The sequence below is a fragment of the Conger conger genome, chromosome 12, assembly GCF_963514075.1.
Source record: "Conger conger chromosome 12, fConCon1.1, whole genome shotgun sequence".
Taxonomy (NCBI): Eukaryota; Metazoa; Chordata; class Actinopteri; order Anguilliformes; family Congridae; genus Conger; species Conger conger.
The window spans coordinates 23,154,159-23,170,087 of record NC_083771.1 but is presented as its reverse complement, the minus strand read 5'-3'; the positions used below and the strand labels follow the sequence as shown (position 1 = coordinate 23,170,087).

Sequence of the window (15,929 nt, the reverse complement as noted above, 5' to 3'; positions counted from 1 at the left end):
ACGAGATCCAAGTCATTCTGGAGAAATATCTATGTAATGGATCTAAATTTAAACGTTGAATCAGAATTTTCTTAATCTTTTTTCAGTTTTAGAGAATAACAAGTTTTAGATAGCATTTCCCTTATCTGACCTCCCCGCACTGGAGACAGAGGGACATTAGCTTTAACTCAGGAAGCTTGTTGCCTAAATGTTGTTTTGCATTATTAAACTGGTTTTGGTAGTTGGTGTGCTGGTTTCATTAACCTGTCCACTTAATTCCCCTGCCACCTGTGCATAGTGCCTTCTTTACAATTACAAAATCCCCCCAAAAACACCAATGGACCACCTGACAGCAACAACACCAACAGTAACATCACCAATAGTAACACCAACAACAACATCAGCAAAAACAAGACAACTATTGATTCTGGCCTTGTGATGAACCCAACCACTGAACAGATCAGTCAATCAGAGACCACTCAGATGAGCACTCACAAGCAGAGGCTAGTACTAGTGTAACACAGCGAGAGAGTAACCAGCCGGAGGGAACATTTTAACCTCCCAAAAATAAAGAGTGGAGATAGCTATACCATCAGGGAATCACTCCTGGTGATGTATTTGGGAACAACCGTGGCCCTGGTTAATATGGGAAGCATAAGGACATCAACATTCATGCTATTGCCGATTTGTCATTGCCTTTGCGATTTTGAAACAAACGTGTACAAATGTGCGGGTCCCTGTCAATTGAGCTGAACAGACCACATGTGAAAAACATAGTGTTAAGTCAACTCTAATAGATGAGGTATATGTGACCCTTACATGAGATTAATACAGTCTTAACATATATTTCACTGCGGTGGTGCGATTGTGTGTAAAAGTCACCTGCTTGGGTATTCCCTCACCTTATTGGCTATCCGCCGCCCACCGATGAAAGGAGGCCATAGCCTCTGGACCTCCAGCAGCACGTGGCTGAAGTACTCAGGCTCCATCCTCGCGCGATTCCGAACGCCCTCCTGAGAACCAGAGTGCTGTGTCTTGGTGGGAACTGAACATGATTGTTGCATTGTGGGTGCATCCTAATATTCACCAGCCAATTTTAAATCTTTTACCAGACAACCGGATATTTAGAATAGAACAGGACCTCCCAAGTGATGGTTGTTTTTACCTGCCAAATTTGCAAGTAGACAAACTTACCAGCCACAGATTAAATATACCAATATTTGGCTGGTGTTGCCCACCCTGATACTAAATTTTGGAAATATTTTCAAATGGTAAGATTGGACAAATGTTTGTGTACTTAAGAAAGCCAACCAAGCTAAAACCTCAATCCCGTTTTGAGAAAATACCCTTCAAGACATAATTGGTTTATTAGTTGGCTGCTCTAAGAGTGGAGCTGATACTAGCACATTCTATTTTGGGGCACTTTCTATAATTTCTGTATTTGAAAACCTACTGCATGCAGCCATGTTTCTCTCATATGCTCATCCATCCGACTGAGTAATGTATTGCAGTGTGAAGTGGAGTGTGAACACCCTCAGTCTGCACGGGCCATTAAAGCACATCTGTTCTCATAACCATCAGGATATTCTGATCAATGCTAAAAAAGAGAATATTGAACCCGCCACACTGTTGTGTTGTGGGTGTGTGCGTGTAGGGCAGGGAGCTGCTGACGTTTATGGTCTGCTGCTGTAATTCAGCACTGGAGATCACATAACTGCTGCATCCACACCAAAGGGACCCGCCGGCTCAGTGAGAGATAATGGCAGCCAAGGCCGGTGAAGGGGACTGAGGTCCCAGCCTGCATTAGTCACACTCGGTGGGAAAACCCTTCAGTAACGGAGTCACTCCATGCTGGGGTTTTTAACAGCCAGTGACACACATGGATAACCCCTTTCCTCTATCCTCATTTGTTCTCTCATTATTTTCCCCATAAGGCACTGGGTCAACACACTGGTTTGTGCTACAGGTCAAGCTCACTCCCCTTGTCTCCTTAAGCTTCAGGTCAAAGTGAAACTGATTCATTAATTGCGCACATATGTAGTGATATTATGGGCTGTATGTGTAAGGTGTTCTCTTTATCCAAAGTTCTTACAGTTTTTATCCAGTGCCCACAGCAGTCTGTGATGTACGGACTATTTAAGCAGACATGAAAAAAGTTCCACAGACATGTGGAATTAGTGCTGTGGAATTGGCATTGGTTTTAAGATTTTATGATTTGTTACGAAATTTCTTTCTCTCATGTTAATGCAATTTCTGGGTTTGGTTGGTGGGCCAGGTGTTCCTGGATTAGTTGGGAGTGCCAGTTGGTGGATTCTTGGTGCCCATGGAGGGGTCATGGGGGACAGGGGGTCATGGGGGACCGGGGTTAAAATCCGGTGCCTGTCCCGTGCCTACCCTGCTTGGCCCGCTCAGTGCCAGTGTGAAGGAGGTGAGCAGGGATGCCAGCGCTTTGGGGATCAGAGCAGAAATAAACAGCAGGAGGTGCTGTGGAGCACAGCTTTCATCTGGGAGGGGCAGGGCCTTCATGTCAGCCACAAACCTGCAGGGAGGGGAGGAGAGAGAGAGGGAGGGAGAGAGATAGAGGGGAGAGAGAGAGAAAGAGAGAGGGGAGGGATATAGAGTGGGAGGAGAGCATGAGGGAGAAGGATGAAGGAATGGAGAAAGAGCAAGAGGGAGTGAGAGACAGAGAGGGAGGGAGAGAGAGGGTGAGTGAGAGAGATATGAGATGAAAAATGAGGGAGATAAAGAGAGGGAAGGATGTAGAAGCGAATAAACACCACCCTGTGTGATCGAGCACCCAACCCCCTCTCCACCCATCCCACAGTCTCTGAGCTCAGGAGAGAGAGAGAGGGGGGAACATCATCCTGATAAATGGTTTCATCGGCCCCAAAAACCGGGATGAAATTACAGAAAGGAAATGTGGCAGTGCCCCAGGGCTGCTTTTTCTACACCAGCTCCACTGCAGAGCTTATTAGTCTCTATTCGCAAAGGAAGTCACCTACCTGGCACTTAAGGTATCAATCAGTATAAATCAGTTTAAAGCCAATTTGATGGTAACCTGAAACCTGCGGAACTGTCAGCCTCTGATGGTGTGATGGAATTATGGCAACACTTTAACCCTGTGAGTCTGTTCTTTGCTCGAGGGGTAAAATGTAAACGTATGCACATGCATATTACAGAAAACCAAAGCATTAGTTAATCTCACCAATTACAAGTCTGGGAATATTTACTCTTCAGTGCAAAGCATAGCTGTTTCTTAGTGAGACTTGAGCTTGCACTTATAGCAAGTGTGGGGACTTCATGTTATGGTGTTAGTAGGAAGCATCACTTGAAACACAGCTATAACAGGATATTATTCATTTAAATACAGCAATGAGTGTCTTCACAGTAATTACACTGTTCTAACCACTGTAATAATGGTTTAATAATACATGCATGTAAAATATGACCAAACAGTGCAACACTGAAACAACTGCATTTGCCCTCCACTCCACACGGGGCGCTGTGTGGTGCTCTCACCCTTGCTTCTCGCAGTCCAGCTTGTTGTGGATGATGTCCATCAGCTTGTTCTTAGCCTCCATGGCCGTGCAGAAGCCGGAGGACCAGAGGGGAACCTTAACGTTGAGGGGGGCCGATATGAGCCCTGTGGAGGTGGGGAGAAGTATCAGCCACACATGCTGTCTCTACTAGCACCTGCTCCACACCCCTGGTGCAGCTGCAGATATGCAAGGAATGTCAGGATTTAGACCAGATCTCAGATTCAGTCCGTTGTCTGCCCTGTGCGTGCGGGTTTTGTTACAACTAATCTCCTGGCCGGTTAAGCCTGTGGAAAAGTTATTTAAGTTCCTCCAGAAATGTTTCCCCTTATTTGAAATTGAAAAGTGAAAGTTAGGCTTGTCGTCATTTGCCTCGTTCTCGGAATACTACATTTTCCACCGAAGGTTTGCGTCTAATGACCAGAAGTCCAGGATCCTGCTGACCTCACCTGTCAGCCTATACGTTAATCCGTTTAATGCAGCTTCTTTGCAAAGCGCCTTACGGAAAATGAAAACTTTAGTTGACCTGGCTGATTAAAAGTCCTGGGATGTGAATACAAGACATTCATTTTTTTGTGGCATACATAGCAATTTTTGATACAATTTGCATTAGGAGTGTAAATCATCCCACAGCTGACATTGACATTTTTAATTAAGAACAATTCACAGTTTGCTACAATACAGGGGTTGCCGTTATGTTTGGAAAGAATACTGAGCCTTCGTTGTTGGGGACCCCCGGTCTAAAACCCGGCCTACACTGAAGTGACCCCAGAGCTGAGCCCCAGGGCAGTGTTGGGGCCCCAGGGCAGTGTCCTCACCATGCCAGTGCTGGGTGCATAGCTGAGAGATCTCCCGGAAGACGTCGGGTGTGTCCTGGGCACGCACATTGAGGAACAGCCCCAGGACCAGCTCCGTGCCCAGCTGTTTAAACAGGGGGTAGATGGACAGCAGCCCAACGCTGGAAAGGAAAAAGTCATCTTTCATTTTTCCAGCAAATTCTAAAGTTTTTTTTGCCTGGCATGACACCAGGTATGCCATTCTTCTATTGGTGGATGTTCAAAGTACTGGAAAATGTAGAATGGTGCCTTTCTAGGATAACCCCGAATCAAAGGAAAGAGTTTGGTTGGATGTGGTTGTAAAAGTAATATCTCCTCAATGTTTCCTTGGAGCTAAATTAAACACTGTTCCCAATGCTCAAATTCAACTACTGATGTTTACAAACATTGGAAATTGAAAAACCTTTCTAATGGGATTCATGAACCCAAACCACAAAATAGACCGAGTCCATGCCCAGGTAACTTGAAAAAAATAAATAAAAATAATAATAATAAAAATACTAAAAATAATAAAAATGAGAGTCCTGTCCCAATCTCTAATCACTGAATACTTTGGCATTCTCCGGCTCTTGTCATTCGCTGGGTTAGTCATTTTTATGAACTTACCCAGAGTTCCCATGTGAGTGTGATATAACAGCACATAACAAAAGCCACACTCCTACAGCAGCATGCCTGGGGGACAGACCTACAGTGCCCACAGTACCACAGGACAAGTCCCTATGTAATATGATGACATAGGTGGGGTGCGTGCTGGGATGCATTTTAATCCCACGGTTCTTACCTTTTATCAAGTCCCTTCAGACAGTTCTCGCAAACACTGCAAGGAAAAACATTCTTTAATCATGACAATTGATGTTTTCGTAAAATTATGTTATTTTCTTATTAGTCTATTTCTACTCACATTTCTACTCTTGAGGTTTTATTATAGTATTCATTTACTGTATTTGATTGGTTTATACTAATATTATTTTGTAAATGCAAGAGGGCAACTGAGGCACTTTGGGAACAATCCAGCATCACAAGCTCACATTATTCACCCAGGACTCCCCCTGCCACCTAAACGCCACGACATGCTCAATGTTTTTAAATGACTCTGGAGCCACGACATGCTCAATGTTTTTAAACTCTGGAGCCACTAACATTCCTGACTTTACTGCTGAACTGTCGCTTCTGCCGTCAACAGAAAAATAACCTCCCCGTTTTGGTCTGTGTTCATTTCTAAGAAAATAGACATTAGTCTGTGTTAAGTGTGAAGGTTGCTGCACATGTGACCTGTGTCAGAGTATGAACGTTACCTGTAGCCTGCGTAAGTTTACCTGTTGACGTAGTCTGCGGAGGACTGCAGGCACTTCCCTGTGAACAGGTGTGTGAGGGAGAGTCGGAGCAGACAGGCCTCCTCACCTGAAACAGCAGGGACAGGAGGCACATGGCACCGCATGAGGACGGTAACTGTGCTCAGTGTGGCAGTCACCGCAGCCAGTAACAGTCTAAAACAACAGCAGCCCCATCTAAAGATGCTATTGTCAACCAAAAGACTCATAAATATACCAATTTTTTAAATGTAATCTTCAAGCAAGCTGCATAACCATGTTATTCTACTATGACTTTTAGAACACTTATTGTCTGTGCAACGTTACCATCTAGTGGTGATAAAAAAACCTAAAGAATATTTCACACTTCCGAATGACTTCCACTCCCCATATGATAGAGGTTCATGTTTGAGCATATAAGTATTTAAAACGTGCACGTGTATTTAAAAAAAATAAAAAATAAAAAATAAAAAATAAAAAATAAAAAATGCTTCCATGAAATTAAGAATTAAGGAATGCAGCCCTCAAGCACTGGTAATGCACACATTATGCACAAAACGCCTTTGATTAGAACTGGACAGGAAATTTATCTTGCATCACAGTTCACACTGTACACAAAATGGCTGGGTTAGGATTAGGGGGGGAATTGTGAATGAGGCAGAAAGTATTCCTGTAATGGTGAGTGACTTTGAGGAGTCAGCAAGGGCTAATTCAATTACAGCAACTTATCATTCTGCTCATAGTCACAAACAACAGCAGGACAAAAAAAATACTGGTTCATTTTTTGGCGCTTACAGACAGCTGAATTCAACAGCTGAATGGACTCCTTCTGGTCAGCCAATAGCAGCAAAGCACAGTTAGGTCAGGTCACTAATGTGCAAGGCCACAGAAATCAGGAGGGTCTTTGTTTTAGGTGATACCATGTCTGTCTGACTCCATTTCTCATGTCATTATAGCAGCTTGGAATGCCCAAATTGTGTGTTCTGCTCATTAATTCTTAACACATACCAGACTATGGGGCCTATTAATACACTGGAACAGTACCATAATAGACATTACACCATCGACACAGTGGAAGAGTACTTCAACAAATACCACACCATAGGGCCCATACACACACTGGAACAGAGCCTTATCAGATACCAGACCATGGGGCCCATCCACACACAGGAACAGAGCCTTAACAGATACCAGACCATGGGGCCCATCCACACACTGGAACAGAGCCTTAACTGATTCCAGACCATGGGGTCCATTCACACACTGTACCTTAACAGATCAGCTGACAGCATTTACAGCAGCTACCCTGATGACAATTAGCTTGTGAAGTTACACAAACAAATAGCAAATAGGATGACTGCATGGCCTTTTGACAGAGACAGACAAGCTGATGCTTACCATTGGCTGTGACGATGTTGTCCCCATACAAGTGATGCATGATATCAGTGGGGTCTTTCTGGAAGATCAAGGATTTCTCTGTAGAAACAGGCAAGAGGTGAACATTACTATCAGGAGAAAGAGTGACCAGGAGAAAGGGTGACCAGGAGAAAGGGTGACCAGGAGAAAGGGTGACCAGGAGAAAGGATGACCAGGAGAAAGCCCTGTCCCTCGCTTTCTCTGAACTGCTCACTGTACTGTCCACCTTTCCAGTTTTCCAGCTAGCTTAATTATTGCCTTAACTGTAACCAAGGCAACCAATCTGAATTGTTGTGACAGAAATATGAGAAATCTATTCATTGTACCTTTACTTTACACCTTGCAGGCCAGCAGAGGATGGACTCCCCGTCTATTGCCAGGTTCCTCCTGAGATTTCTTCCCATTGGGAGGTTTTTCCTGGCCACTGTTAGAGGTTTTTTATTTTTATTATTATTATTATTTTTTACCTCATGTGTTTTCTGTTTGGGGATTCAGGCCTGGTGTTTGCCCTTTTTTTGCCCTCCAGTAAAGTATCTTTGTGACAGTGATATAAAAATAAAATGTAAATGAATTGAAGGGGTGACCAGAAGAAAGAATGATCAGGAGAATATGTACTGCAGACTACAGGAATGGTCACTCATTAAGCCCACTGGAAATCTGAGAGCTGCTGTGCAGATGCATTTGCATGTAATATGGTAACATGCTTAACAGGCATAAAGGCCCAGGCATGGCGACTCTTCGATGGGTTTCAAACAGATCTCATGTTTCATGTTTCATGTTTTGCAGAGTAAGGTTAAATGATCATTTACGTACCCTGTGAATTCAACACAGAGACACAAGTAAAACAGTCATATAAAACAGTCATATAAATATGTATACATTTTTCACCAAAGACTACTGGGGAGGAAGCGGTTTGGATTTTGAAATAGACAAAATAAAACTTCCTGTTTTACAAATGGAGTCAAAGGTTTGGGGTGTGTACACGTTAAACAGTTTTACTAGAACAGTGAACAGACAAGACCGGTCTTCTCATTTGTGACATGTTAATCAGAAACATACACTCAGTGAGGACTTTATTAGGTATTTATTAGACTTATTTATTTGACTTCGTAAGTCTTCTGCTTCCACACAGTTGGGTATGGGATCTATAATTTCAAATACCTTGTCCATTTGGTACCAAATTGAAAAAAAACGACATTCCATCTGTAAATTTCATGACAGGATCCCTATTTGGAACAACAACTGTATCCAGACCGGCTCCGTGCCTTTTAGTCTCCCCCAATGGGCTAACCTTGGTATACACACGCTTACAGACATTTTCAATCAACAAGGTCTCCGCTCTTTTCAAGATCTGAAGGAGGCTTACTCTCTACCAGGTTCCTCGTGGTTCCTATATCGCCAACTTCGTACAGCTCTTAAAGCATACAGAGTACCTTGGGATACTCCGGTCCCATCTCATTCCTTGATAAACCTTATCCACTCTGCTAAAACATCTGGGTTTGTTTCCTCAATGTATAATAAGTTAGGTCACTACAATGTTAAATGTTTATCTGTTACCACAACTTGGGAATCAGATCTACACAACCTAGGCTTTGATCTAGACTGGTCTATGATATGGAATAATGTATTTTCATCTTCAAAGACTCTCGCTCATCAACTGATTAATTTTAAATTTGCACACAGAGTGTATTTCACACCAGCGCACAGATATAAAATAAAACTTATTAGCAGCGATCTTTGTGACCGATGTTCAAACTCTGAGGTGGGAAACTTTCTACATATGTTCTGGCATTGTTCCTCTGTTAAATATCTCTGGGAACTCTAGTTGATACACTTGCCAACATCCTTGTTAAACATGTGCCACCATGCCCTGCCCTTCTACTCTTTGGTTATAACCCGATTGTCAATCCATCATACATTGAGAAACGAATCATCCTCACGGCCTCAACAGCTGCTAAAAAAAACAATTTTAAAGAGCTGGTTTGGACCCATTGTTTTGATCAGAATCTGGGCCGCGATGTTCTATGACATTTGTATTCTGGAAAAATCTACAGCTAAGGTCAATGGAGCGAAAGCAGAAACTTTAGGTATTTGGTCACAAGCTATTTCTTATATACATAGGCTGTTCTGAAACATTACTTTTGCCATCGCTCTTCATCTTTTGATATCTTACTCATACAATTTGAACTCCATTTTTCATTTCTTTATTTTTATTTTTCTCTCTTGTTTTTGTTTTTTGTATTGTTTGTTTTCTCTTATGTGTACTGTTTGTGTTCTCCTATGTGTATTGTGTGTTCTTTCTTATGTGTACTGTTTGTGTTGTCCTACTGTTTGTGTATTGTGTGTTCTCTTATGTGTACTGTTGTGAGATCCCTTTTTGTTGTTGGTTTTGTATGTAAAAAAAAAAAAAAAAAAAAAAAAAAAAAAAATTAAAAAAAGGGAAGTCTTCTGCTGCTGTAGCCTATCCACTTAGGGTACTGACACGTGGTGTGCTCAAAGATGCTCTTCTGCATACCACTGTTGTAATGTGGCGGCCTGTAGCGTAGTGATTAAGGTAAATGACTGGGACATGCAAGGTCGGTGGTTCTAATTCTGGTGTAGCCACAATAAGATCCGCACAGCCATTGGGCCCTTGAGCAAGGCCCTTAACCCTGCATTGCTCCAGGGGAGGACTGTCTCCTGCTTAGTCTAATCAACTGTACGTCGCTCTGGATAAGAGCGTCTGCCAAACGCCAATAGAGTAAATGTAATGTAATGTGTGGTTATTTGTGTTACGGTCACCTTCCTGTAAGCTTTGACCAGTCTGGCAATTGTCCTCTGACATCTCATTAACAAGGCTTTTCTGCACGCAAAACTGCTTCTCACTGGATGTGTTTTGTTTTTCACACCATTCTCTGCAAACTCTAGAGAATGTTGAGAGTGAAAATCCCAGGAGATCAGAAGTTTATGAAATAATCAAACCACCCTGTCAACAATCATTCCATGGACTCACTTCTTCACAGTTTTTCCCCATCCTGATGGTTCATGTGAAAATTAACTGAAGCTCCTGACCAGTATCTGCATGACTATGCATTGCACTGCTGCCACATGACTGGCTGATTAGATAATCGCTTTGAATAAGTAGGTGTACAGGTGTTCCTAATAATAGTGCTCAGAGAGTGTATATATATTGCTTGTGTTCCAGAATGGGCTTCTCTCCTTTGAATGGCCGATACATTACCATATGTACACCAAGCATACTCAGTTAGTTTTTCCATAATAAGCCATAAGATATACCTCTTTAGTTTCAGTCCCTTTAGTCTACGATGTAACTTCACTGAATCTAGTGTGTGCAGGCCTGCCTTAGAGATCATGGTGCAACCCAGTCATCATTACATTTATTTGTCTGTTTCCTTGCTTAACCACCACACTGTTTTTCTTACTCATGCAATACCATTAAGAATAGATATTTAAAGAAGCTAACTAATAGGGTAATAGTGCAAGTCAATTGATGTAGGTACATTTATTTATTAATCTATTTATATGCTTAAAGGTTTACTTATTTGTTTATTATGCAATTCCCTTTTTATGATTTACCACCTGCATTCTACAGTTTCCAGATTGTCCTGAGGTTGAACTTCCTTATCACCACTGCTTGCCGGCCGGTTAATCTCGAAAAGTTGAATTTAACATTTCCCTTTGATGTGTACTTAAACTCCACAAGAAGAGAAAGATATTCATTTGTAGTGCGACATTTGATTCACTTGAGGAATGTCGGTCACCAACCGCAGGCAACTAATCACGAGTCTCGCATCTTATGATACGTATGCGTGTGGTGTAACAGATTATGGATGTAACCGTGGCTACTATTACACTAGCCAAGTTACATTTATAAAATAATGTATTAAGCAAGTTACTGAATTTGAACTAACCCGTCTAAAATAAGCGAGCAGTATAACAGACGAAAATAGCATAGTGGTGAGGAACTTAATAGCTGTAGCCCATTCATTTTCTTATAACCTACCCTATAACTCTGTAATCACATCGAACGCAAGGAAACGTAGGCTATATGGTATTCATTATAACGCGGTGCTATTCTGACAGTCCACTCACACAACAGAAAATACAGTACAAAAACAAATGATTTAGCCGGCACGCTAGAGACGAACCGTGGCAGAAGCTTACCGCAAAGTAGCTCTTTCATCCCCTGCACCGAGCACACGAAAGATGTTGACTTGTTGAGCAGCCGGGTTTCAAATATACGGCTTCCATGCTTTTGGATGCGACGCTCATAAAAAGCCACCGGATCTCGATAGAATTCTAGCGACTTGTCACTGAGCAGTGATATCCCTGAGCTTCCCGGTAACTTGGACATAACCTAGGCTACTGGGCGACAATTAGAATGTATGTGTTTATACTACCGTAGCCTATAAAGATGAAGTAGATATGGAATACCAGTACGCTAGTGACGATGACGGTTTGTTTGTTTTTTTGCAGTTCAATTTCAGTTAAAGGTTCAAGTTCCTATAGATGACTCAAATACTGGATTTTCTAAAGCAAGCACAGCATCTAATTATCTCGTCCTGATGTCAGTGGAAAGAATACGAAGTAAAAATAATTACTTCCTGGAGTTGTAAGTCCCGCCCCTGACTACCAGGTGTATGCAATAGGAAAGCTCCATGACAGCGTAACTATGAACATTAACCTGAACTAGAATAGTCTGGTTAGTCTAGTCAAAACGCCCTCAGTGAATTGTATCCTGACTCATTTGTGGTATGTATTAATGTGGATTTGTTTTAAGTCGTATGTAGCCTACAGTACAAGATAGAGGAAGGAATCGGAATTTATTTGTAGCAATTCATTTAAAAACGAGAGAATGCTCACTTCTTTCACCATGCAGTTATTAATTAACAGGTTTTATATTGACACTATATAACCTCTGTATAGGCTACATTTGGGCTTGTGCTGGAAAACCAGTAGCCTATAAACTGGAGGTCCGGAGTGCAGTGGCTGTTAAATACAATCTCCTGTTCATATGGACAGATTGGTATGATGATTGCAAAATTACATAGTTGTTACAAAAAAAGTATAACAGAATAAAAAAGAATAACAGGTAAATTACATTTACATTTACATTTTTGTCATTTGGCAGACGCTTTTAATCCAAAGCGATTTACAAGTGCATAGGTTCTACCATAAGTCAAAGCATCACATCCAGAACTAGGAAAATACACATGGAATGCTGTTCTAAACATAGTCGTCATCATAAGTGCAATGTTTTTTTTTGGGGGGGGGGGGGGGTTTGAAAAGGTGGGTTTTGAGTCTGCGTCGAAATAGGGGGAGGGATTCTGCTGTCCTGACAGTGGTAGGCAAGTCATTCCACCACTGAGGAACCAGAACAGAAAACAGGCGTGAACGTGCAGCTCGACCGCCAGGTGCACATAGAGAGGGAACCATAAGGCGACCAGAGCTGGCAGACCGGAGTGGTCTAGCTGGGGAGTAGGGAGTGATCAAGGATTGTATGTAAGGTGGGGCAGTCCCCTTAGCAGCCTGTGTAATTACCATGTGTAATATTTGAATAACATTTTAATTTGTCTTTGTTGTTTGTTGTAGAATCATTGTGGAGCAGGGTGTCACACTGGCCTATGTATTTTATTTTCGTCAGAGGGATTAAGGGCCTTCCTTGGGTGAAAATACCACTTGATACTCTTTATACAGGGAGAGGTTTTATATCAGCCTGGAGCCTTGCTCAAAGTTTGGAAACAGAATACACTGTGACCCATAACGCTCCAGTTGTGTCTGCCTGGTCAAGGGTGAACCTCCCTCCCTCTGTTTTCCTGGGTGTTTTTTTGTTAGAGCCAACTTCTAGATGAATTAAGATCAATGAACATGTGTTTAACACAATGCAGGTTTAGGTTGTTGTCATTTGCTTTGTCTTTGAATTCTTATTTATCTCACAAATGAGTCTAAATTTAGTTTCATTGACCAGGGCACAGTATTTCACAACTTGATCTGGAGTTATCCAGATTTCGAAATCCTTTTTTTTTTTGCTATCCCAGATGAAATCAATCTTGTTGGATTTCAAATTATTTTCAGATGGGATCATTCTGATCCAGATACCACAAGATTACAGAATCTAGATTTGCAGTCTTTGTATACATCTCTATCTGTTGGTCAAAATAATGCAACATTTCATTAAGACAAACATGTTGAAAATGTGTAATTCACTTTGCTTATTAGTCCTATTCATCTGCTTTAGTACACAATACATAGGCATAGGTAATGTCTCATTTCCAAATTCAATGTGTCACTGAATAATAAAAATAATTAAAAATACTTTAAAAACTACTACTAATAATAATAATAATAATAATAATAATAATAATAATAATAACTTCCAAACACAGCTGATTTGAGAGCATAATGTTTTTACTGATCAATCAACCGTAGTTAAAATAAGGGTTCACTACAGTGTCTCTCTTTGACTGTCCAACTGGTCCATCAGGATTCTGGCATAGCATTTTCTGATTCAGCTTTCTGCATCTGTGTGTGACGCCATCTGCTGGAGGGGGCCACCACTCCATTCATCGTCTGGACTGACCACCGCAACCTAGAGTATTTGAGGTCGGCCAAAAGATTTAACCCTCGCCAGGCCCGGTGGCCGCAGTTCTTCAACCGCTTTAATTTCTCCCTGACCTACCGGCCTGGCTCCAAAAATGTGAAACCTGATGCCTTTCCCAACTATACTCACCTCCTCAGAACACGAAGAACCTGCCATCCTGCCTGCCAGTACCCTGGTCGCCGCCACTCAGTTCCCCATAGTGAGTGAGGTAGAAGAAGCCCTGAGGGGCTGTCCTGTTCCCGACAACACACCTGCCGACCACCTGTTCGTTCCTGAAGCTGTCCGCCCACAAGTCCTGGAATGGGCCCACACTTCCCGATTTGCCTGTCATCCTGGGGCTAGCCGCACACTGGCTCTTCTGGGTCGCCGCTTCTGGTGGCCAACCGTCAGATTCGATACGGCTGAATTCATGTTCCAGGGGGAAGACCGGAAATCGGCAGCCCCAGGGACTCCTCCAGTCGCTCCCGGTTCCACGTCAGCCATGGTCCCACGTGGCACTGGACTTCAAAACCAGTCTGCCCATTTCCAAGGCCGTGACCATTGTCATGACAGTGGTCGACCAGTTTTCCAAGTATGGGCTCTTCATCGCCTTACCTAAACCCCCGTTATCCAAGGAGACTGCTGAACTATTGGTCCTCCACATTTTCCGCCTACACAGCCTTCCCCTGGAGCTCACCTCGGACCTCGGGCCTCAGTTCACCAGCCGGTTTGGAGAGCTTTCTGCGCACTCATCGGCGTCAAACCCCAACTCTCCTCTCGCTACCACCCGCAAACCAACGGGCAGTCTCAGTCAAGAACTGGAAAAGACCGTTGCCTGGTGGAGAAATCTCCAGCCTCCTGGGTGGACAGCCTCCCGTTGATTGAGTACTCCTACAATTTGTTGCCCATCTTGTTTTCGACCCTTCCACCTGTGACCTCGACTACTCTTTGGATTACCTCTGATACACCTGTTTGCTGGAATTCCGACCTATTGCCTGAACTTTCAATTATGAACTGCCTGATCCTTGTTGCATCTGTTTGCTGGCTTTTGAGCTTCGCCTGTTTAACCTGCTACCAGAAAATAAAGAAGACTTTTATTACAAAATAATTCCAGTCTGGGTCTCACATCTGGATCCCCTGTTCTGAGTGCCTGATACGCCTATCCATTACTTTAGAATAGATAACCGAATATCCCAACTAGTCAATACAGAGTGATCATTTCCAGTGTTCAATTTTAACAAATTAATTTAACGTACAGTGCCGCATAGTAAACTGTTCTATGCTAAATCAAATCTTACAGAATACATATAGCCCTGATTGAACTCATATGCACGAGAGTTTAATTAATACTGGATATTTTACTGTTTTTAATCATACTTGGATCCTAAAATATTGATCCTGTGCATATATAGAGTGGTGTGCAAAAATTTGGGCACACCTGGTTTAAATGTCTGTTAAAAAGAATCTGTATGGGTGTCTCGGTGGCGCAGCCTGTAGAGCACTGACCGCATGCTCATTGCGAGAAAAAAAAGAATCTGTATGTGATCGAAAGCAAACCTGAACTCTAAATGGTATGAGGCCTTTCTGCAAATTTTACTTCTATTTTTTACTGTTTATAAATGATTTTTTATTTATTTAAAGACTCATAGCTCGCTAGAGGAAGCATTTACAAGCTGTTAGTTGCCTGAGGAAGAGTTACAAAGCACTAACTGACAGGGTCCCCAAACTTTTGCACAGGGCCTTTTACCTTTTTTTTTTTAAATCTTGAAACGTAAAAATTTACGTAAAAACATCTTGTCTTGCTTTACAATGTGAAGAAATGTGTCAAGTTTAATGTTTAGAGATTTGCTTCTGTTCACTTATTTATATTTATTGTAAAAGCTTTTTGACCAAGGGAGCCCAAATTTTTTGCACATTACTGTGTGTATATACATATATATGTATACACTGTATTTACAAATGGCATGGTTGCCATACCAGCTGCTGCTGTGTGATGTCACTTGTCGCTGTGTGATGTCATGCTGTTTCTATGCATGTACAAGCTGCAAATTCTGCTCCTGTCATTTTCATTTTGCCCACGGATATGCAGTTGTCACTATACAAGTATGGAAATAAAAGGAACTTAATTGTCATGTCATGAACATCAATTGACAAAACCAGGGGCAACAAAGACATTATTTATTATTCATGGCTGTATTAAAAAGGCAGTTTTATCAGCATACCCAGAGCGGAAAACATAAAGCAAGTTTTTTTTCCCCATTGTTGCAGCATA

General features: G+C 42.1%; 1 protein-coding gene across 1 annotated transcript in view; it reads right to left on the bottom strand.

Annotated features, from left to right (window-relative positions):
• LOC133142317 (putative cytochrome P450 120) overlaps positions 1-11,668 on the bottom strand; it is a 44,472-nt gene extending 32,804 nt beyond the window's left edge. Inside the window, exons 1-8 of the mRNA XM_061263469.1 lie at positions 11,242-11,668; positions 7,060-7,137; positions 5,668-5,752; positions 5,133-5,168; positions 4,334-4,473; positions 3,499-3,622; positions 2,374-2,518; positions 882-992 (exon numbers count right to left, since the gene is read on the bottom strand). Coding sequence (XP_061119453.1) covers positions 882-992; positions 2,374-2,518; positions 3,499-3,622; positions 4,334-4,473; positions 5,133-5,168; positions 5,668-5,752; positions 7,060-7,137; positions 11,242-11,431 — 909 coding nt within the window. The 5' untranslated portion in view covers positions 11,432-11,668. The remainder of the gene's footprint in view (positions 1-881; positions 993-2,373; positions 2,519-3,498; positions 3,623-4,333; positions 4,474-5,132; positions 5,169-5,667; positions 5,753-7,059; positions 7,138-11,241) is intronic.
• Between the last annotated feature and the right edge of the window lie 4,261 nt (positions 11,669-15,929).